At 40.5% G+C, this 24,173-nt stretch overlaps 1 protein-coding gene across 2 annotated transcripts in view; it reads left to right on the top strand.

Annotated features, from left to right (window-relative positions):
• Window positions 1-24,173, top strand: part of CEP152 (centrosomal protein 152) — a 55,816-nt gene that overhangs the window by 19,192 nt on the left and 12,451 nt on the right. For both annotated transcript variants that reach the window (XM_035131890.2, XM_035131887.2), the window contains exons 9-21: window positions 2,949-3,149; window positions 5,184-5,331; window positions 6,501-6,592; window positions 8,142-8,293; window positions 9,715-9,913; window positions 13,387-13,494; window positions 16,100-16,230; window positions 16,827-16,955; window positions 17,087-17,222; window positions 19,388-19,579; window positions 20,052-20,315; window positions 20,886-21,017; window positions 22,557-23,210. In XM_035131890.2, coding sequence (XP_034987781.2) covers window positions 2,949-3,149; window positions 5,184-5,331; window positions 6,501-6,592; window positions 8,142-8,293; window positions 9,715-9,913; window positions 13,387-13,494; window positions 16,100-16,230; window positions 16,827-16,955; window positions 17,087-17,222; window positions 19,388-19,579; window positions 20,052-20,315; window positions 20,886-21,017; window positions 22,557-23,210 — 2,538 coding nt within the window. The remainder of the gene's footprint in view (window positions 1-2,948; window positions 3,150-5,183; window positions 5,332-6,500; window positions 6,593-8,141; window positions 8,294-9,714; window positions 9,914-13,386; window positions 13,495-16,099; window positions 16,231-16,826; window positions 16,956-17,086; window positions 17,223-19,387; window positions 19,580-20,051; window positions 20,316-20,885; window positions 21,018-22,556; window positions 23,211-24,173) is intronic.

Here is a 24,173-nt window from a genome sequence, read left to right as displayed (position 1 = left end):
GATTAATTTACAAGCCATTCTTTATTATAAATCTGCATAAATCTAAAATGTCTTAACAATACATCCTTACAAATAATTCCGAAATTTCACACAATAATTACCCAAAATAAAGTTCAACTGTACTAATCCACCCTTAATATACGGTTAATGCTATTCTTACTCTAAGCTTGAATAAAGTTACAACTCAGACAGTAGTCAGTACAGATTCCAAATCTCACTCACTCCCTCCCTCCTCCCCCCAAAATCACAAGGTATGGGTAGGTTTCAGAAATAAGAGTGGTGTATTTAAGAAAGGGAGGAAGAGAAACAGAAGAATATAAAACCAAAAAGAGAGAGAAAATAGTAATAATAATAATATTAAAAGAACAAATTTTGAGACCACGCCACTGAGGAAGGGAGAAAGAGAAGAGAAAACAAACAAACAAACAAACAAAAAAAAAATGCGAAAGGAAAACACACTTTATCTTTGAACAAAAAAAAAAAAGGAGAAAACATCCCAATTCCCCTTCCTCCCCCTATTCTTACTCATCATTCTGGATCATCTACTATTCTCTTCTAATCATCTATATTAACAAGTTTTAACTCTCAATAGCCCCCTCACCCTCTTCTTCTTCCCCTATTTCTTTTCTCAATCTTCTCAAGAATTTTTCTGCATCTTCCTTTGTTCTGATCGTCTTCCTTCTTTCTTTATAGGGGAAGGTCAAACCTTCCGGGAACTCCCAGACATATCCAATATTTTTCCTTGTAAGGGCTTCTGTTAGGGCCTTATAATTTTGTCTCTTAAGAATAAACCTTTTCGGTATCTCTTTAAAGATGGCCACCCCCTTCCCGTCTACTGTGAATTCTTCTTGTTTTTTCTTTTGTAATATTCTGTCCTTCAGTAGCCAGGAATTAAGGATGACCACACAATCTCCTGGTCCCTTTTTGTTTTTTGTTTTGTCCGTCCAAGTCCTATAAATTCTCTCCACATCAAGAAGCAGGTCGTCCTCTTTGACTTTAAGCCATTTTGCCAATTCTCTAATAATTTTCTCATCAATCCTTTCATTCGGGGACTCCTTTATCCCCCTCATCCTCAACCAGAGAGATTTTTGTTTCATTTCTAACATGGCTATCTGGTCTGCCAGTTCTTCCTGAGTCTTTTTGATGCGTAGCCTCTCTTCATCCTCCTCCCGCTGCTCTTCTTTCCTTTCTTTATCAGCTGTTGCAATTTTTTTGATGACTTCCTCTTGTTTATGCACCTTAGTACTTAAGTCCTTCATAGCCTTCTCTAACTCTTTATTCTTACCATATAAATCCTTTATTTGATTAGACATTTCCACGATCACTTGTGAATTATTTTCGATCTTTGTCTCCACTGAGTCCATTTTTTCACTTAATGCTCTATTCGATACCTCTGCTGTGTCCAATTTCTCATTCAAGGATTTATTCATTTCTGTTATGAGTTCCTTTAGGTCTGATAAGGCATCATTATCAGGGGAGGTCGACTGTCTCCTTGTATTTAAGGCTTGTGTCTTTTTACTTCCCATTTTACGTAATTAAACGTGAAGGCTTTTTTAACTTTCTAAGAAGAGAGGGTAAAAAGGCATGCACAGATTAGGATCTTCTATCAAAGAGGAATTCTTTCCCGCCTCTTTCACTCTCAAACCTCGGGAGTTCCCCTTTCCCTTTGAGTCAAAAGTCCATGGGGGTTCCTTTTAATTTGGGGGAGGGGTGTGGGGATGTAACTTTTAAAGGCCCTTCATTTCAGATTATCTCCATAAGAGGAGTAAAGGAAAATTCCCTTTCCCCAGCAGATGGCGCTCGTCGGTTCGTTCGCTCTCTTAGAATACACGGGTTACTTGGATCTCACCCTTTCTTAGCTTGGTCTTCCGTGGGGAAGGCGGAAGTTGTGACTTGGCAAGTCAGCAATCGCCATTATCGCTGTTACCCTCCATTTTCTGCCCCCAAACAAGCACTTTAACAGCCTTGATCCCAGTGTATAAATGGCGCTTCTTCTTTTCTCCGCCTCCACCCGTCTCTTCTTTTCCTTCTCCTTCTCCTTCTCCTCCCCTCAGTCGGTCTTCCCCTCTATACTTGCTCTTTCCCTTGTCCGACACTTCCTTTAGAGCTTTCCCCCCGACAGGAGATAACGCTCTCTCTCTCACTCTCTCTAGGGTGGGTTAGCCTTCTTTGTTACTGCAGCCACCTTTTTACACCACCCCCTGGTCCGCGACGTGCCTCCTCCTTTTTTAATCCTCACACAATACAAGGGGAGTCTCACAGCCAGCAATCGTTCTCCGCGCTCACAAATAAAACACCGACCTTATTGTCCCGCCTGGAGTGCTATAAATTGGTTTTAAAAGTCTCAATTCTCTCACAGGTCGGTACCGCTCCAACTTCTTGTAGCCGGTGTGTCTTGGGTGCTCGCTATTGCGAGTTTTCGGCGCCTTTCAGCGGGTCCGCTTGATCTATGGCATCCCTGGCTCTTCTCTGTCTCCTCCACTCGAAAGTGCTGGGACAGAGTTCCGCCTTTTGACGCCGTTTTTCCGGCTCTTTCGCCGCTATTTCGTCCTCCAGGGAGAGACCCGTACTCTCCCCTCTTTACGGGGTGGGTTTCCTGGCGCCAAAACCCCCCTCCGGACCCCCGCTGAAGCAAAACCAAGCCCGATGTTACGGAGCTCAGTTTCTTTGCGACTCGTCCTCTAGCGCACCCAGACCGGAAGCCAAAATTGGCCTTTTATTATGTACGGTATTAGCATTTTAAAAAACTTGATTATTTTGGATATTCTTAGCCCAATATAGTTGCATAATACTTGCTTCGTAACATATGATATGTCATTCTATTTAAGAAGTTGAAGAATACTTTGTAACCAGAGAATTTATGTCAATAATTTTATTTTAAGGTGGCTAGAGAATAATTTTGAACTAACACATGTTCCTGTTTGATTTTTGTTTGTTTGTTTTTGTAGCTGATCAAACAATCTAAAGTTGCAGAAGTTGCAATGGAAACCATGCAGCAGCAGCTCTTGGAACTTCGACGCTCTGACACCCTCCAGCGTGCAAGAGAGCAGCATGAGGCGATCGTTACAGCACTCAAACAGAAACATGAAGAACAAGCCTTGTCTTTGCAGCAGAAACTGGATGCTAGGAATATAGCATTCCAGGAGCAGGTCAGATTGAGGGTTACAATATTGAAAATATCACACAGGACATGAAAAGTTGTGGTGTTCTGCTTTTTCCATCTGACAAAGATTCTAAATACTAACTCCATTTGAAAATACAATTATAAGGGAAAGGAAGCATACAGAATGCATGGAAACTACAAAACCACAGAGCTCAGTTGTCTTCAAAGGCTTTCTCCTTTATTTTAGAAATTGAAACAGATCATGGTAACTATCCTCACTCCTTTGACTTCCGTGCTTTGACACGATTCTGTAATGCTGAAGATCTAATTCAGCAAATCATTCATAAAAATTTGGGAACCGCTTGATTTCAAATTCTTCATACTCCAGCTTTCTTTCCTGCCTCACCACTCCTACGTAGAAGCACAGCCATTCTTCTCTTTCCACTTTGGGCTGCAGTTTCTCAGGATCACCACCAGCGGCCCATGGAGGACATTGTTCTTAACGTTGATAGATGTCAATTACAGTGGATGCTCGGGTTGCAAACGTGATCCATGCGGGAGGCACGTTCGGAACCCACAGCTCTTCTGCACATGCGCAAAGCTTGATTTAACACTTCTGTGAATGCGCAAAGCACCGAAACCCAGAAGTAACCCGTTTGGGTACTTCCGGGTTTGCCGCGGGACGCAACCTGAAAAGACACAACCTGAAGCGTCTGTAACTTGAGGTATGACTGTATCTTATTAAGCTCGCTCCAAAGTCAGCCATTTTTGGGACTGGTTCATACTTCCCCACCTTCATTTTTATTTACTAAAGAAGTGATTTAAAACCTTAAAGAGACTTTATCAACTGACATAATAAAATATATGAAATCTGAGAAGGGGGTGGTCCAAATTAAAAAAAAAAACTTTAGGCACTTCCTGCCTCTTCCTGCACCCACATGAGGAAAAAAAGCCACCCTCCTGGCTGAGTGCTGGAGGCACCATTTTGAAGGATGTGGCTGAAAAGAAAGTTGATTCATCCCACAAAAAGCTCATGGGCCCATAGAAATAACTGTAAGAGTAGCTTCATATATCAAGCCAGGAGCAAGCTGTCCTTGCAACAATGCATTTAATAAACTACAGTTTATTGAACTAAGGTTGTGGTACCTGAACCATCCTAAAGCCTTTTGAATTTTTTTCTTTTCCTCCCTCCCCCCTCCCTCCCTTCTTTTTAAAAAAATCACTAGTGAAGCAGATTATATTATGTATATTGGACCTGTGCAAAGATATTCTGGAAAATATGCAAAATATGGATTGGCTATGGATTGTGTCTGTTACCCAAAAAAGAATTTACATCTTAAAATAATAATAACAATCAGACCATGGTAATTTGGTGGTGAATTGCTAATTGAAGCAAAAATGTTAATAGCAGCCAAATGACATACTTAAGGAATCTCAACTGAAGGAGAGTGGATTAATAATAATTTTAAAAATGGTATCTGGTCATGATGTCTACGCTTACTGTGATGTACTGTTTAAAGAAAAAGTCAGAGCAAAAAACAGCTTGAGAGAACTTGGTTCCCCTTAAAATAAATTATGAAGAACTATAGTTTGTAACTATTTAAACCTTTCCACTGCTAGTATAAATCTGAGATGCAGAAGATGAATTAGATAGCTTACAATGGAATGAAAAAACAAAACAAAATGTCTATACATTTTTTCAATTGTTGTGTTATTTAATTGAGAATATGTAAATAGTTTTATGTTTCTGTGTTCCACACACACACCCAAACCCAATTGTGATGTATGGATGATTTTAATATTAAACTTGATTGGGACCAATTTAGCCTATATGGACATACATTCTGGTGTGTGTGTTGCTTGCTGTTTGTGTTCAAATACATTTCTCTTTAAATAAGCTTTTGATTATATTGCTTAGCTGTTTTGCCTCTTTTGTGCAGCATCTTGTTCTGTGATGCTGCTTTTAGTTTGGTAATTGTGTTTTAATGTAAGCTTATTTGACTCCATTTTGGAGGGGAAAGGGGCATAAAAATTTTCTATAGGTATTGATTGGAAACTTTTTATACAATTCTTTTATCAGTCAGAACTTTGCTGCCATCTAAGGGAACATGTGAAACAACTTGAAAGAACTCTTGAGGAAAGCAAATTGGAAAAAAATGAAATTATCAGTCGGCTCTCAAGAAGTCTAGAAGAAAGCCAAAACCAGTGTGCAAATCTGCTGCAGACAGGTTTGTCATATTTGCATTGTTTTGGCAGTAAACATGAATGAAGATCTGCTCAAGTTTTGAATAGCTATTTGCATGAAAAACCACAATGGTCTCAGTGGTAAAAAGAATTATTTGAGAGGTAGGAATTAAGAAAGCCATTCATCATACTTAAATAATCCTGGATTGCTCATACATTATGACGAAGCTCATATGGCACTTTCTTTGCTTAGGGTGTCATCCTAAATAAGCGACTAGATCAGATACCTAGGTGGCATAGGTGGAGAGAGAGGCCTCTTACAAGGAGAAAGATGGAACGTTTCAGTAGAATAAAACTTCCTTTTAAGCGAACTTTGCGTAACAAGGTAAATAAGTGATGATGAGTATGGCAGGTGATACTTAAGTGACATAAGCCCTGCCAACTCCACACTGAAAAATATTCCTGCCGGCTAAAGAAATACTGTGAAATGCCTCTGTAAGTGACATTAAAGATTCCACTGTATACATTTAGACATCTTGTTCCTTAAAAAAAAAACTAACTATTTTACCAAGCCAGCCTTGTTCATCCTGTTTTTTTTGGCAGAGTTTCACAGTTTCCTTCAACTTCGGGCAAGCTAAAGAAAAGCAAACATTGGACATGTCTTATGTACTCATCATTACTTTTATTTTAAAGTGCAAGGAAAAAACTCAAAAGGAAATAAAGCTGCCACAGTCTCAAATGCTGGAAAAGATTTTTTTTTTAAACTGAGAACTTGAGTATCCTCCATTCACATAGGGCCATAATGTCCACATCCTCTTCTAGGCATCTCTGTAGTAGAAAAACCCAGCATTTCAGTGCATCTTTAAAAGGGTAATGTATATTCCTGCGTATAAGACTACTTTTTAACCCAGGAAAATCTTATCAAAAGTCGGGGGTCGTCTTATACACCGGGTTGTGTTTCTTATACGGCAAGTATATCCTAAACTTTGTATTTTAACTGGAAAAGCTGGGGGTCGTCTTATATACCCAGTCGTCTTATACACCAGAATATACGGTACATTTAAAAATGCTGCTACCTGATTATTGTTTTTAATTTGAGTTATTAATGTATAGTCTTAATGCCAAAATAGAACTTAGTCAAGGTCACTTGATCCCACCTCTGCGGTTCTTACTGTATACTCACAATATATTAATTCCAGCTCTTTCTCTTCAGGTTTGGTGAAGGAGACAAATCAGTTACGCATGCAGCTTCAGCAAGCCCAGTCTGTCCAGCTGATAAGCAATGAAATGAATAAGGCTCTGCAGGTTGGTTTATTATCCTGTTTAAAGACTTTACAATTTTTGCCTGGGCACTATTTCAAGGTACTTACCTACTAAACTCTGAGCAGCATGGGGTCCAAATACCTGAAAAAACACTTTACCCTTTACCAGCCTAGCTATGTCTTCAGATGTACAGGGGAGGCCCTTCTCAAAACTATCTTTACTGGATATGTGACAGCAGGAGAAAGAGCCTTCTCTGTTATGGTGCCTTGTTTGTGGAACACTCTCTCCATGGTAGTGCAGCTGGCAGTAGCCTTGAAATGCTTTTGTTGCCAGGTCTAAACCGTCACTGATTTCCCAAGCTTTTTATGCTGCGTTCTATGCTTGTATGCCCATATGTTGCAATTTGCTGCCTTGATATTTTTTAATGGTTTATAAACATTCTGAAAAATAGTATGTTGTATGCTGAGATCATTGTGATGTTGGAGACTGAAAGGTTTATTTTTACCATCACTAATTTCAGCATTCCTAAAATCATGTACTAGGGAGCTTGCTGTTGAACTCATTGAGGATTAAAACAGAGTAAATATGCGTGGGATTCCTCCCACACACACACAACGTGTGCAAAAAACAGGGTTATCCTTATCCCATGTGTTATTTAATCATACCATAAGATTGTTTCATTTTATTGGCGGAGGATGATGTAGGCAGACATGACAAAAGGCCACCCCGTGCATTCATTGTGGAACTGGAGCTTTAGCCTACTTTAAAATTTCGTTTATATTTATTTCCTGGGGGGGGGCACTTAATGAAATATCTTTAGTGAGAAGTGTGCTGCCATTAAGAATATTAATGAAGTTTTGTTGCTCGTCAAAGATATCTGCATTCTGTAGGGTTACCTCTTGCATTGAACCCATCTTCCTGAAATTCAGGGATCAAAGGAGTCTTTCCATTGTCATTGAGTGTCACACCTGTATTCTTCCAGTAATCAGTCAGTTTGTAATATACAGCACTCAGACACTTCCAGAATAAAGTGGCCCAATGAGTGTCTGTCAGTCCGTGAAGCTGTTTCACTGGTAAATTGAAGCAGGTGTGGACCTGAGGAATTCCTTTGATCAGATATTACCTGGTGCCCAACATGGGGGAAAGGTATGACAATAATGTATATCTTACCAGTTTCACTTTATTTGGTCTACGGATCATAATTATCATCTATAGGTATTTTAAGCAATTAAACAGATGCTTAACTGCACACTCAGCTGTGACTACGGTCAACAACCATTTTGCCAGGGGGTTCCGTTCCCGGCCCCTGTGCACATTGTTGTAGCGTGTATAAGCAAGTCCCGCTCCCATTCCACCCTTTTAGTGACGTGTTTCATGACATTTTTGGTTATTTCTGGGTTCGGCACTATGCGCAATTGCGCATCTTTTGGACACACATTAATCGGTCATTGCCTGTAGTTTATATGTCTAAGAGACAGGTAAGAGTCATGTACAGTGTAACCTTTAGAAGTACATATTCAGGATTAACAGGCCTGTATTCCTAACCTATTCTGGATTTGTTTATCTTCCATCCCCCCACCCTGTATTTTAGGAAGAGTTAAAGGAACTTAAAGAAGAATTGGTTTTATATGAATCTGCTGCGAAACATGGTGTGTTTCTCAGTGACCCAGGTGGAGAATTGAATGTAGACATGACTGATTCTTATGTAGATTTGGGTATTAAAAAGAAAACTGGACTTAACAGGTACTGGGTGAACACCTTTCTAATCTGAAAATGACTAATACTGAAATGTTGTCCAAATAGTATCATATCTCCCTATTATGTTTTAAAATTTTAAATCTCACTTTCACATGGGGCTTGCAGTAGTCTGCTATCCAGACTATTTTTTATTACCAAAGTAGCAGTGGTTTTCATAAGAGAATGGACTTGTAATAGTTGTGTTTAAGATTGATGTAAAGATACAGTGTAAACCTTCATTAGTAAATTTAAGGCTGCAACATAGTGTAGTGTTAAGTCTTCGTTTTAAAGCCAGCATAAAAATATGCAAACTCAATGTGTACAGCTTGTGCTATATTTGTGGTGGTAGAGCCAAAAATTTAGGGCAAGTTTATTTGGTCTTGTTTGTTTTGCAATTTATAAGCTACTTCTTGGGTAAGCCCTTGGGCAATAAAAAAAATAACAACAGTAAAACAGCGATGAAAATGTTAAATTAAAATAATAGCAGCATAGCAAAATAAGATGCCAAATAGCTAGATGATAATCTCTAAATGGTACTCCAGATCGAAGAATGTCTAAACAATGCAATTTCTATTAGCCCTTGGATAATTGAGAGGTAAGAGACTAGGTGGGCATATGATGAGTTCATATGATGGTTACAACTCTCCTTACACAGAAACTGAATGGGTGGCACTGCAGAATTAGATATGGGAAAAGTTGAAATGTTGATAGAGCCAGTGTAGCGTAATGGTTAGAGTGTTGGACTAGGACATGGAAGAGCAGGGTTTGAATCCCCACTCAGCCATGAAGCTCACTGCCTCACCATCTCTTAGCCTAACCTACCTTGCAGGGCTGTTGTGAAATGGGGAGGAGGAGAACCATGTACCCCACCCTGTGATCCTTGGAAGATAAAAGGTGATATATAAATGCAATAAATAACTAAAATAAACAAGATGGTTATTACTCTCCTTAGGAAAAAACCTGAATGGCTAGCACTGCTATAGTCAATGAAATGAGGCCCCAATGACACAAGCCAACTGGTATATCCTATAATATCTACATGAAAAAGTGAATTTTTGAGCTCTTCATTTGTCCTTTAAGTAAGCAGGTGCCTTATAGTGAGTCCATTTTAAACTACTCTGTTGCCAATTATAGCATCCTAGAATTGTAAGGCTTGAGCTCTCTGCAATGAATAGGACACAGTCCAAGAACAAGATACTAGGTCAACTTCTATTGCCGCTTCAAAGTAAACCTGAAAGGCAAAGGACACATACAAATAAAACTTTGTCTCATCCTACTTGTTTATTTGCGAGCAAGTCTCACTAAGTTGAACTTTAGGATGCAGCCTTAGTACATAAAATTCCAAGTAGCTCAGAATCTCAAAGTCTCCCAATGATTATAGACTAATGCAACTATTTCCCCCCCTTTTTTTTGGTAATGTTCAACAGCGCTGCACTGACTAAAGAAGCAGATAAAGAATTATCTAAAGATGAGGTCATCTTACAGCTGAAGATTGAACTAGAACGTTTACTGAATAGTAACAAAACAAAGAGGAACCGCATTTCTCGGTTACAGAGTGACCTTGATGATTACCAGAGAACAGTTGAAGACCTGAAGGAGCAACTAGTAAAAACAAATATGCATGAGGTTTGTTTTAATTGTGGGGTGCGTTTTGAAATATTAATATACTTTTAAGTTTTCTCTTTTCAATTGGAGTAATGAGACATCCAGTATCCTGGGCTATAACTACCAATTGCCAAGGAAGTCAAGAAACATGTGATAAACCTCTGGGTCATTCATGTGACCCTAGGTTCCTGCTTTTCCTGTTTTCAGCCAGGATTGAGCCTTTTCTCATACAACATTTCTTTCAGCATTTCCACTATGCCCATATTCTTCTCTCCATTATTACTTGTTTGATTACTGCCACTCATCTTCTAGTTTCTCCATTTTTCCGCTTAGCTTTCTCATCTCTGTTTCTATTCTCCATAGCTCAAAAGCATTACTCATGTCCTGCCAAATCTATGAAGAAATTAAAACCTCAGTAGTAGATGTGTCAGTGGCAGTAGTACTCTCAAGTGTTCTTCTTCCCTTGGAAGCCTTCTTTCGGAGGCTTCTGCCCTAGCCCTCTGGGTCATCTCCACCTCCTTTTTTGCCATAGTCATCCTTCTCTAGGCAGTGGCTGTATTGCAAGATAAGGACCTAGACAAAACCCTAATAAGGAGCCTTCCCAGAATTGCCAAGGACAATCTACACTCATTGCAGATGTTGCCATAGATGCCCAGCTCAACCCATTGCTGCCTCGGCTGTAGTGTGGGTGTCCTTGTAGCTGCACTAGTGGAACTCAACAGTGGCAAAAGAGCCCTCTTTTGAGCAGCCTTGCAATTCCAGAGAGAGTAGATGCCAGAAAATGCAGGTTCAGGCAGCTGTCCAGTGAAAAACGGCTCCTCAAGAGTAAAGGCCTTTTGGAGAGCAGACTTAAGTGTTTACTATAGGAGCCAACACCTAGGGGGCCATGGGGGCTTCGGCCCCCACAATAAAATATTGAATGGGCATTGCCATTCAAATGGTGTGCGTGCACTGTGACATGTGATCAATTATGTGGGGTGGGGCTTACCTGGGCACCTGCAATATTTCATTCAAGTTGGCACCCCTAGTGTTTACAGCTGGTCCTGGGAGGAGTTTGGTACATTAGAATATATGAGTGCTTCGTTGAGATTGAGTAGCTGATGGAACGGCACATGACTTTTGAATCCCAGACTAGTGAATTGTCTTACTTACTCTGTCCTATGTTGTGCATATTGTATGTCTCATTTACCCTAATTTGCTCATGGGGGTACCCAGCACCCCCACCCTTATTAAATTTAAAACTTGGATAGAATTTCAAACAAACCAAAACTTAGTGGTCAATAATTATGGACATGAAAGTAGTTCATACTGTTACACTTTGGAATTTAGTTTACGAGACTGTAAACAATTGTAGGTGGTTAGATCATCCAGAAATCAGGGGCTAAGTTTCGCCAACTCCTGGATGGTATTATTGAACTCATAGTTGCAATATTGAATACAAAGCCTCAGTATAGTTGCTATAATAATTACACCCCTTATTTGTGTCAGATGATTGGGTTTTTTATTAGTCCTCAAGTTTATTCTGCCCTCCTTAACAACTGCTTTAACCAGGTATTAACCAAAAGGAGGAAAAAACCACCATCTTGGATTGTGTTAGGTGGATGTGGTAATAATATTTGAGTAGTACTGCTGGTGAATTAATGGGTGGTGTTCAATAAAGTTTTACTTTGAGTAGACCCATTGAAATTAATGGACCTAGCATGCTCATTAATTTCACTGGGTCTGTTCAGAGCAAAAATGTTGAATTCAACTCAGTATTTGGAGAAGCCATGTGCTTCCTATGGGAAGATTCAGCCCTCTGATGGTGAAGATGGCTGCTATTGTAGTTGGAGACAATGCCCTAGGTCAGCTTTCCAAACTGTTGCGACACAGTAGTGTGCTGACTGCAGTGTGTAGGTGTGTCACACGAATTGCTCCCTGCATTCCTCCTGCGCCTCGAAAGGGGTTAGTTTAACCCCCAGTTTGCTAGTAAAACTGAATTACTATGTCGTGAAATGATGCATGTATTAAAAGTGTGTCACCAACATGAAAAGTCTGGAAAGCTGTGTCCTAGATAATATTACACAAAGAATAAAACAGATGATTTTCTTCATAAGAAACTGGTCCCTGCCCTTTTGGTAGGAGCTAAGTTTTATTACAGTTATATGCACTGATCCTTTTATTATTTTATTTTCCTGTGCTTGGCTTAAAACACACTCTTCGTGCTGAACAACTGTATGGGATGTTTTTGCTTACATGAGAGAGTTGCTTAAGAATAAGATGGAGTACTGCAGGCATGTCAAACCTGCGGCCCTCCAGATGTTTTGGCCTACAACTCCCATGATCCCTAGCTAGCAGGACCAGTGGTTGGGGAAGATGGGAATTGTAGTCCAAAACATCTGGAGGGCCGCAGGTTTGACATGCCTGGAGTACTGTAATTTAAGTTCTATAACTTGGTTTACTGGCCTAGGATAGAATGGCTAGAATATGATAGTGCTGGTGATGAACTGTACTGGATACAGTATGTTGAAACCTTTGCCTTGATGCTGAAACATATTTCCTTGGAAGTACAGTTATGTGAATCATTTAGTTGCTTCTTGTGTTGCTTGGACAGTTCTTGGACCTGGAAAGTCATGTGGGAAACACTGACAATAGTTATTCTTCTGCCAAAATTGCCCAGTTGGCCCTAATATTTAAAACTCCACAAGTGTGCCCTACTTGTTATAGCATCCATGTTGCATTATCTGCCATACCAAATAAAACACAGACACTTACATCAGGTTTTTGGATGACAGTGTGTTAGGACATGATTTGACAGCTTTGTGCTGTGCTCTGCAATCATGGCTTTCTTCCACTGAGCATAAACCTATTGTGCACCAGCCAGCTAAAAGAGGCACGTATATAACACACAATCCTATCTCGATCTACTTCCAAGTGAGCTGTGTTTTGGTACTCTCTGTGCTTTGTATTTTCTTTTTCTTTTTCTGCCAACAACTTGCATCAAGGATGATTAGCATGGTCTTCCAGATGTTGTTGGACTAGTTTCCATCAGCCCCAGCCAGCACAGCCAGGGATGCTGGGAGTTGTAGCCCAACAAAATCTGGAGGTCCACAGGTTAGCAACCCTGATATGCACAATTGACAAATTCACCATGTGAGAGGTAAGTATTGCATGTTGGGGTTACATTTTTACTTTTTCACTTTTGGAAAGTGTTGGGCTTCATTTCTGATTCATTTCAAATGTTCCAGTGTTAGCTTTCGTCCAGATAACATGTATTGAGTGGCTTCACAAGTGGCTGTATGAAAAGTTTTTCTTCAGAATCTCTCACAAAGTTTTTCATTATCTGACAATTTAGCAGTCCCTAGTCCCTCCCTTCCTTTTTTCTTTCTGGTATTGGTACTTTAAACTGTTATGTCTTCTAGGAAAGGGCAGCCATACCTCTGATTGGGGCAGCACAGAGCTATTTTGCTATATATGTATATGTTATCTGGACTCATTTTCCCCTCCTTTATTAGCCCAGAGGAAGAAATATAGAAAATCGACTTGATGGCATACAGTCTAATGTCTCTGAAGAAATGCTGAAGCTCAAAAAGGAAAATCAGGATTTGAAACAAGAAACTGAGGTGGGTTTTTACCATGTCAGTTTTCTTTCCATCTAAGGATAGGATGGGATGGGATCACTCAGAAAATGGCTTACATATGTTGGAGACCTGAGAGTGGGAACACATACTATTGCATATATATCTTGATATTGAGAGTAAAAGGATCCTTATAAAAAGTCTAGACCAAAGTGAGCATGGTAATTTGCTACAGTAAAATGAGGGAGGGGAGGATATACCGTGTTTCCCCCCTTTTAAGCCGTAGTGATAATATATACCAGGGCAGGATTTTTAAACTTTGTAAAATATAATACATACCCCGAAAATAAGCCATAGGTTTACCTGTAGGGTCGGCATCCAGCGTGCCGGATTGAGGAGCCGGTCTGCAGGTCGCAGGGGTGCGGCGGGAATCCGCTGGTGCCGCCTTGCTGGGAGCGGCTGCCCAGGAGGAAGGATGCTCCTCCGGGCACGGCGGTGGAGGAAGAGGCGCGGCGGACGGGACATCCCTGCGGCCGCCAGCTTCACCAGCCTTGCCTAGCGCAAGACGTACGCAGCCTCCTCCGTGGCAAAGCCCCGCGCTACGTTGCAGCGGCGAGGCCCAGCTTGCAGTGAGGAGCCTGGCGGCGGCAGCACTAGTACCCGAGCCCATCTTTCCTCTCGCCTTGGTGCGCCCTAAGAACTGCAGCGGCGGCACTATGGCCGAGACGGAGCGGCCGGAGGAAGAGGCCTGGCTGTGGTGAGACGCCGCCCTGCGCACCGGCAAGCTGCGGAGCGACCTCGGGCAGCTGGAGCTGGGCTCCCGGGAGGAGAGCAGCCAGCAGGCAGAGCCGGAGCCCAAGTCCTCGCTGCTTCCGCAGCAGCACCACCAGGAGCAGCCGCCGTCTCCGCTTGCACTGTCGCCGCTGGAGACGCTGAACCTGAGCGGGCGCGGCCTGGAGGAGCTGCCCAAGGGCTTGTGCGCCGCCCTGGGCAGCAGCCTGAGCGTGCTCTCGATGCACAGAAACCAGCTCGCGAGGCTGCCTTCGGCCGCCGCCCTGGGGCACTTGGGCCGCTTGGGTGAGCTTGACCTGAGCCACAACCGCCTGCTCTGCCTGCGCGACGACGGTCCGGCGTTGGCGCTCCTGCGCAGGCTGTGCAAGCTCAGCCACAGCCAACGCGGCGGAGCGCTGCCTGATTCTTTGGGTGAGCTGCAGCAGCTGAAGGAACTGGACTTGAGCTTCAACCGCCTCAGCCGCCTGCCCAACGAGGCCCTGGCCCGCCTGCAGCAGCTGCGTGCCCTCGATGCGGACCCCAACCAGTGGAAGCGGCCTGCCGGGTCAGCGCCCAGCAGCGCTGCACAAAGCACTGCCTCCTCAATCCAGCATGGCGCTGCTGGACACTGACTCTGCAGACTGGCTCCTCCATCCGGCACTCCACGCGGCGCTGCTGGGCGCCGACCTGGCAGGGCGCCTCCTCCATCCGGCGCTCCATGCGGCGCTGCTGGTCACCGACCCAGCAGGTCGCCTCAGGGATCCAGCAGCAGCAACGCTGCAGAAGGAGAAGGAGGCTTGCTGCACACCCTGAGCCAGCAGCAGCAATGCTGGCCGCAGTAAGGAGGGGTACTTAAGGTAGAGAAAAAGAAAAGCCCCCCCCCCCGAAAATAAGCCATAGGCTTATTTTCTTGAGTAAAATAAATATAAGACGGTGTCTTAAAATGTGGGAGACACGGTACCTATCCTGAAGGAGGCAGAACCTATGTTAGGGGTCCCTGCATTTTGTTTGAGAGTTATGCTCTCCCCATCAATAACCTGTACCAGCAAGGCAACAACATCTCTCGCCCATTCTTTGGTCCATGATCCAGCAAAACCAAGGGTTGAATTGTGACCTCACTGAGGAGCAAAGAGCTCCTGTTGGAGCTTTGAACTGCTCAACTTGAAAATCTGAGGTTTAAGTACTATTTTGAGCCCATGTATCCTCATGGAGAAGGAAGAGGTCTTTTTCAACAAATGAGTGCTGTAACATCTTTATTCCTTTGTGCCTTTGTACCATCCTGCAAGTTCCTTGCCCATTTTGTAGTTGAAAGGACACAATCCTCATGAGAAATGACTAGCTGGTTATCTCTATGTTTCCTGAATTATGGCTTTATCTTTGGAAGAAGACTATTGTCTGTAGAAAACTTCACTCTTTCCCACAGGAAGTGAAAATCTATGTTGGTAACACAGGATTAGGCTCCTGATCTTATTATGAGGTCAGAATATTTATTGATGCCTTCCAAGTCACATTTAAGATAAGAACTATTTATTGAGGAGACCCCTTTTTATATAAATTTATGCCAACTGCACTGATGCTATGATCTACAGAAATAAACCATAGTCAAAGTTCAGATTGGCACCCATTGTTACATTACTTTGTGATGTCACTGCACTATATGCACTGGCAAAAGGAAAGATGCACACAGTGTTAGAGCACACATGTTCATATCTGTTCTGGGAGAGAAAAGAACTGTACACAGGGATGCCACTTTCGGCAGTATTACCCATAAAATGTTTCTCTGTAAAGGCAGGACATGTTAATAAGATGTGAGCATTATTCAAATTTAAATTGACCTTTACTTTTATCATTATTCCTCTCTTATTTTTTGTTTGGACAGAGCCTTAATGCACGTATTCAGGAATTAATAGAAAACCAAGAAAAACTGAAAAATGCAAATCAGGAGCTATGTAGTCAAATGAGACAGATGATTCAGGAGTCGGATCGGGATAAGCAAGAAGCTCTTGACAGGTAATACGGGGGAGTGGGGAGCTAACATAATGTCCTGCATGTGCCTATAAATGTTACTTTTTTATTTTCTCTGTTTAGGAGATAAAGAAGTAGAAAATGGGTTGGCTCGGATTCTGTATTTATTAGGACTTGTCCGTATTAGTAGTAAGCCAAGCAGGTGAGGGTTAGCTTTCCATCGCCAACTGCAACCACCAGGAAGACCACTCCTATCTCCAAACAAGCAGCCTTGAAAATAACTTTTCAAGTCTTAATTGTGACATGTAATTAAGCTTGAAAGAAACCTACTACTGCAGCCAGTGGAAGCCTTCTTTGAAGCCTGATTGTGACACAGCAGACACAGTTGAGGTTACAGTTGGGGAGAGGAGAGTTAATTCTTATCCCCTGAGCTTTAACCACCCCAGAAATTGCTCTCTCTCTCTCTCTCTCTCTCTCTCTCTCTCTCTCTCTCTCTCTCTCTCTCTCTCTCTATATGCATGCATGCATGCATGCATGCATCCATATGCTTGATGGGTTGCAGGCTTTGTTTGTTTTGCTCTATGTACGTGTGTAAAAAATAATTTCTTAGACTTTTTCCTCTTCCTGTCTCCTATCCCCAGATGTGAAAGAACCTATCAGCAACATTATGAGAACATGAAGAAAAAGCTTTGTGAAGAGCTTGAAGAAAGGCATGCTGCAGAGAAAGAAAAACTCACCTATGATTATGAAATGAAGATTACACAGTTAAAGTGAGATTTGTTTTTGCCCTGCTAAGTTAGACTGCCTGAAACTGTTTCACTTTCAGACACACTGTTTTATTAGAAGAGAACTTGGATTTTTAAAAAACTTTTAAAATGCAACTTCTTGTATGTATTTCCAGGACTGTCATTGATGAGTTGAACAAAGAAATGCTTTCAGTGAAGGAATGTTACATCACTGTCTGCAGAGAGAGAGATGAGCAGGAGGCCACTCTGAAGGCAGAATTTGAACAAAAGCAGCAACTGAAGGAAGAGAAGGTAGAAGCAGAAATAATCCTTAAAAAAAAGTACTCCAGAGATGATGATTGCATAGCAACTATAGCAGATTTGGCTCCTGAACAAAGGCAAATTCTGTCAGCAATTTGTGTTAAGTAAAATGTTTGGGAATGCCTGAATTGGTGCAGAACAGACATAACACTGGCTGCTCCTTAAGCATAATTAAACTATAGAAGATAGGCCATAGGATCTTGTACCCTTTCCCACCTGTCCCTTCCTCCTCAAGCATGAATCACCCCATCCTTCTCTTGTTGGCATTTTCTGTGACATTATATCTGCTTCTGTCTAAATATGGTAGCATATTAAAGTTGGAAAGCACTTCTTGAGGTGAGCTACATTTCACTCACCTTAAGAAGTGCTTTCCAGTTTTAAAGATGTTAGAGTTTTGCATACATATAATGATTGTGTGAACATATTACCAAGTTATGTATTGGGTGCTTGCAGGATCCAACCTTTAAAATATATAATGAGGACTAAAGGCTCATTTGTGGACCAAATGGAAAAGTTAAATAGTTTTATTTCTCTTTTCCGATACAAATTTTATATGCTTAGGATTCTGAAATCATACATAGCCCCTTACTCACATTTAATCGTTGAAAATCAATCGTGTTTAGTGGCTGATTTCTGACTGGCAGAAACTCTGGTTCCATTGCTTTCGTCTTTATTTTGTATCTAAAGATGCTCTTCTCCATCAGAAATGTAAATATGAAAGATGGATTTTGTTGTACAGAATAACAATGAATGGGTTTTTTTTAGCCTTCATCCTAATTTCATATGGAAGTTGTCTATAAAGGCATTTTGATTTGTGATCTTACTTTATGGTAGTGTTTGATTCCAAAGCACTATCAATGTCCATTTCTTTGTAGAATAATAAAATGTGTACACACTTCCGATAGTTCCAAAGTGCTTACAAACTTTGACAGTGGTGAGTGAACAACAGAAAAAACTAAAGGTAGGGTTAACAAGTTAAGGGCAGGCAGACAGGCAGGGTGGATTTGATTTAGATCAAAACAATTTAAATCACAATTTAAATCACTAGTCAGTAAGACTTGATTAAAATCATTTTTTTACAGAAAGACTCATTCTTACATATTTACAAGCAGATGAAGGTTTCATTTTTGGAATAATCAATTTTCAGAGTAGTTTTTACAGTTCAATCAAAAATTACTGATTTGGTTATACTATTAGAAATACATAGACAGATAATTATAAAATTATTGTGAGGTTTAATAAGTTAACTGTTTATATTTGGACAAGTTTTCTGCTGTACTTTACAGGAAGGAGAAAAAAATCATTTTCTTAATAACAATTTAAACAATTTATTTAACTAAAACAATGACATAATAGCATATGTATCCATGTTTGTTAACTGATGTGGTTAAATGATTTAAGAAAACAAAAAACAAACTTAGACTGAGTTTTAGCACACATGGAAAACTTAAAACAAATCATTATTTTCTGATGAATAGCCTTTGGACTATAATGTAACTTAAATAGAAAACTATGTTTAGAAAGATTTTTCCTCCAAAAGCATTTTATTTTATAAATCGGATTTTTTTTTTAAAAAAAAATCAATTCATTTATTTTATTTTATTTAAATCATTGATTTTTATCCACCCTGCAGACAGGCAAGAATAACATGAGATGAAAACAAGCAAGTATACCTATATTTAAATTTCGTTGAGCGAAAGGCTATGCCCAAAACTCCATGGGAAAGGTTGGTTTTGAAGAGGGATTTGAAGGAAGAGAGAATTGCTTGCAATGAGAAAGTTTTAGATGTAAGAACTGGCAGGGAAGAATGCAGGGAACTGTTTTAAGTAACAGCATAATCCTATGCATGTTTACTTGGAAGTAGTCCCATTGTGTTCAGTGAAACTTCCTCCCACAAATGTGTGTATAGGACTGCAGCCTAAGAGAAACCCCTTGAGTAAGAAATGCTAGAGTAACATAACCACATACATAGTGGTAAGATAACAGCAGTGATAGTATTAAGAAAAGAGCTTTTTTAATTCTAACAGGTGTCTATTGTAACAGCTTTAATACTTTAGTTCTTTGCCGAGAAGCTGATAAACCATTACAGATGTCTAGCTCCGAAACTGTTGTTTTTGTCAAAAAGTTATTTTGCACTCTTGTTAAATTTTGCCTAGCTCAAGAAACAGTTATTGGAGGAAAAAGAAGAGTCTTTGAAGAGGCTGAGGGCTGAACTAGAGGAAGAACACAGGAATTCCATTGTAACTGCCAAGAGCCAATGGTTGAGAGAAAAAGAATCTGACATGAAGCAGCGCATTGAAAATGAAGTGACGGTAGTCAAGACCATCTGGGAGAGAGAACAGAAAGAGGTGTGCTGGGGTTTGTACTAATATACAGTGAACTACTTCTGGGATGCTATTTATGCAGACACTGAAGAATTCTTTCTGAATTCTTTGGCTCTTGCAGAAGCTTGCCATTTGTTCCTTGCATTTAAAAGCATAGTTCTAAAATAGATTTGTTTCTTTGTTGTAGTTGGTGGCAACATCATTTTCTAGTATTCATTTGTGTATTCATTTTCTGCTGATTTTTTTAAAGTGATCAAGGATCTTACACACTCTGCTTCTGCTGTTACATTTACTCTCCGAAAACATTGGCTTAATCATTTCACAAGTGGCAAGTGCTCTTCTTTCTGCTTCTAAAGAAAGAAAGAAAACCTAAGCCTTGATTTCACTTCGATTCTTTTGGAGATTGACAGTATGAAATTTAGCTTTTATGTTTGATAGTCGATTTAGATGTTTCTTAGTGTGCTCTAAAAAACCCCATCTCATTTGTTCCATGTAGATCAAAGACAGAGCTATTCAGGAAGTTGAAAAAGAGTGGCAACATAGACTAGATCAAGCTTTAGAAGAAGCAAAGAGGCCTGCAGTGGAACTCAATGATTATTGCAGCCAAACAGAGTTGTTAACCATCACAGATGAATCATTGGACCAAATGATTGCCGAAGCAGTTGAAAAACAGACACTACTAATTCAGGAGGCACTGCAAGAAAAGGAAAAGGCCCTGAGAGATTGTGAAGCAAGGCATCATGAGAGCATTGCTAGTCAGGTAACAAGCAAACACAACATACTGCTTTGCCCCAAATATGGCCAAAGCATGTGCAAGAAAAAATATAGTTATATAATACACATTTTCTTAATATTGCCACACTAGAGTTGAATCAGTGTATAATAGGCACTGATTAATAAGCTGTTCTAAATCATGTATTTTTAAGCATTTTCTTAAGATGAATCTGACTGTATACACTTTCATTACCTCAGAGTTCCAAACCGTTATATGATAGCTGGTTGTCTAGCTTTTAATGTGAAAATTAGACCATAACCCTAGACAATGAGATTGATTTAGCTTGAGTCTGAGTGAAGCCTCAGACTTGCATTCTCCCATCTTCTGGTTCTCTCTCCTGATTTTGAAGTTGGCTTGTATTGAAACCAACCACATTTTACATGAGAAAGGGTCAATATCTGTTGCTTTAATCCTGGGCACAGTTGGGCTACTTTATATCTCATTGATTTCAGTGAGTTTAAGCACAGAGACCTGCACAGACATATTTGTAGCTGAAGTACTTTCTCTTCTGTGATTAATTGAGCATGGACTGACGCTCCACTTTCCCATTTGTAGGTGGAACTAGCTCTGACGAAAGCTCGTGTCAGGTGGCTGCAAGAACTGACTGAGCTTGAGGAATACAAAGCTCACCTGAAGGTAGCCAGGGAAAAATGGGAGAAGGAATGTGAAATCAGCACAGCAAAACAGGTAGTGGAGAATGACTTCCTTATGATTGGCAAAACTTGGCTAATTTTTCACAGTAGGTTCAAACTGGAAAAGTTGCAGATTTGAGCCCACTTGATCAGAAATGTATGTTAACTGCTCAACTTCAGTAGACCAGTGTTCTCCATAAGTTGTGTTTTATGCTTTGCCTGACGGAATGGTATGATAGATTTTGTTTTGCTAGAGCTCCCTCCCATACCCTCAGTTCAGTTCTTGCCATCACTTAAAGTAGACATGGTTTCTTCTCCCTCCTATTTTGATGCTCAGGTTTCTCCTTGCTTTTTTGTCATCCTAGTTTCCCTCTGATTACTTTAAAATCTCCCTTCTTTATCCCTTTTCCCTCCATTTACCCTAAACCAAAAAACAAACAAGCAAGCCTTCTTAATACTCCCTTCGATTTCTCCCCACTGTTTTGGCATGCTGCCCACAGAAAAGAACAACAAAGAAGAAGTTGTAGTGCATAAAGATTTCTCACTTAACTGGCAAATTGAGGGTAGTGGCCTTTGGGCACCAAAACTGTCTTTCTGCTTAGCATATGCCCATGCCATAGGTGAATCATGAGACACAACCAATCACATAGATATACAGTATCCCTATGCCAAGTTTGGAGGTCCATTGATGGTAAGTGTTCCATTCTGCTTTCAAAATAAGAGATATGATAAATTGGTAATACAGCTGATGAATTTCCCCAATTTTTTTTCTTTTCCAAATTGTCTAGTTTTTTATTTAAAAATCCAGTGCAAGCCCTGCTTACATTATTTAATTATACTGAATTCAAGCTTGAGTGCCAGTGACAATAGTGGCACTCGCCTTGCTACAAGTGCTGGTATTCTCAAATGGGTTAATTTTGACTAGTGCACAGGTAAAGCTGTCCAATCTCCTAATGATGTCTGTGTAATCTGGAGGACCATGCAATCTGTTGCTCCCATGGTATCAGAGATGGGCTTGCATTGTGCCTGCACCTGTATTAAAACACTAATCGTAGTTCTACCTCTAACCATAGCTTTGTTTTGACACTTAACTATAGTTAGGGAGCATGCCAGTGCAGATATGATAGTAATGCTAACAATAGATACCAGAACTGAATGAGGGCGGAGGGAAGTGCTTACGCAAGCGGGGAAAACAGAGGAGAAGAAGAAGAAGAGTTTGGATTTGATATCCCGCTTTATCACTACCCTAAGGAGTCAAAGCAGCTAACATTCTACTTTCCCTTCCTCCCCCACAACAAACACTGTGAGGTGAGTGGAGTTGAGAGAGACTTCAGAGAAGTGTGATTAGCCCAAGGTCACCCAGCAGCTGCATGTGGAGGAGCGGAGACGTGAACCCGGTTCCCTAGATTACGAGTCTACCCTCTTAACCATTACACCACACTGGCATACAAGCTTGTGTGCACTCCTGAGTTCCTAGCCATCATTAGGACACAAGGCAGGGTTCTGTCTGCACCAAGCCACCTGTAACCTTTAGAACTCCCAGATAAATTTGTCAGGATATCACTGATGGGCCATCATGTGTTGCATTCTTTAGGTGTCACTGGCTCTTTCAGCTGCTGAAGAAAAGTGGAAGAAGGAACATGAGAACACTGATATAGCTAGAGTAAGGACCAAAGAACTTGAAGATAAGGTATTTTCCCTTAAAAGGGAACTAGAACTCAAAAAGGAAGAAATCCCTGCCATTATTAAAGCAGAAGTGGCAAAATCTCGGACTCAGTGGAACAAGGAAAAGCAAGAGGAGTTTCTGAGGATTCAAGACCAAAATGAAAAAGATTACCACTCTTTTTTATATGACCACAGGAATAAAATCAATGAGGTGCTTGCAAAAGCAAAAGAAGACTTTGCAAAGCAGAAGAAAGAACTTCTAGATCAAAAAGAGGCAGAACTGAATATGTGTCTGGGCAGAAAGCAACAAGAATGGGCAGCCGGAGAAGCCAAGAGATTCCAAAGTGAAATTCGCCAGTATGAAGAAAGGATTCTGGTTCAGGTGGAACTCCTCTTAGATGACATGCACAAGAATTTGGTCAAATGTTCAAGTGAAGAGCTTGCTCAGCAACTTAAGTGGACTGCTACTCCTACCATTCAGATCAATTTCCAGTTCAAAGAGAAACTGATATTTTGTCTGCAGAAAGCATATAGAGCCACTGTTAGTGCCGTTCTGGAAAAAGCCAAGCAAGAATGGAATGAGGTAACATTTATGCAACTTTAAATGAAAACATGTGGAGTTTCATTTAAAAACAAGCTACATTTTGGCTTTCACACTCTGATTATGGACAAGTTTAAGAAAAATAGGGAGCCATGTATTTTTTCAGAGTTGTGGGGGGGAGGATGAGGACCAATTGATGTGGAAATGTTGTAGATAATACAGAATCTGTTAACTATACACATAAAGGGGGAGGATAAAAGATTTGTGCAAGTGTAGCATTGCCAGACTTGACTCTATGTGTTTATTTGTATTTAGTCATCACACTATTACAAAAGAGGTTTCACAGAATGAAAGTAACACAAGATAAGCAATAGAATTTTAATTCAGACTCGGATAAACTTTAACATAAACAACATAAGCAAGTTTAAAATGCTGAATTTCTCTGGTAGTTTACTGCTTGCCCCTTTAAAAAGAAAAAAAAATGTTCCTCTTGTTAAAAACATTCCATTTTAATACTGCATTTTATAAAAATGGGTTTAAAGAGAATGAATATGCAAATCTTAAAAAAGTAAAACTTAAATAAATAAAAACCAAAAACATACTTAAAATTTTGAATTTCCCTGGCAGGATATAGAATTCTCTCCTAAAAAACCCCTCTCATTACTGTCTTCACAGTTGTATATTGTCCATCTAGTAGATGAATTATTGACTCATGGTCAAACCTCTTCACATCTCTTCCTAAAATTTGTCACAAGTATTGCTCTCTCAATGCATTATATAATGATACCAGATCTTCAACCCACAATAAACTACAAGGACAGGTATGTTCAGAATATGGCATGTTTCTGAACCTTCCTTCTAAACCAGGAAGACTTCAGATTTGACTGGGCTTTACAAATTAGATATTTCACCCGTCACCATTTATATCAACACTTGTAAAAAGCCTGATTTTATGATGAGTGGGGTATATGTATGTATGGAAGGGTGAGCCTGTAGAGACTCCTA

Source organism: Zootoca vivipara, chromosome 14 (assembly GCF_963506605.1).
Source record: "Zootoca vivipara chromosome 14, rZooViv1.1, whole genome shotgun sequence".
NCBI lineage: Eukaryota > Metazoa > Chordata > Lepidosauria > Squamata > Lacertidae > Zootoca > Zootoca vivipara.
The sequence above is the reverse complement of the archived record's forward strand: the minus strand, read 5'-3'. Positions and strand labels throughout refer to the sequence as shown.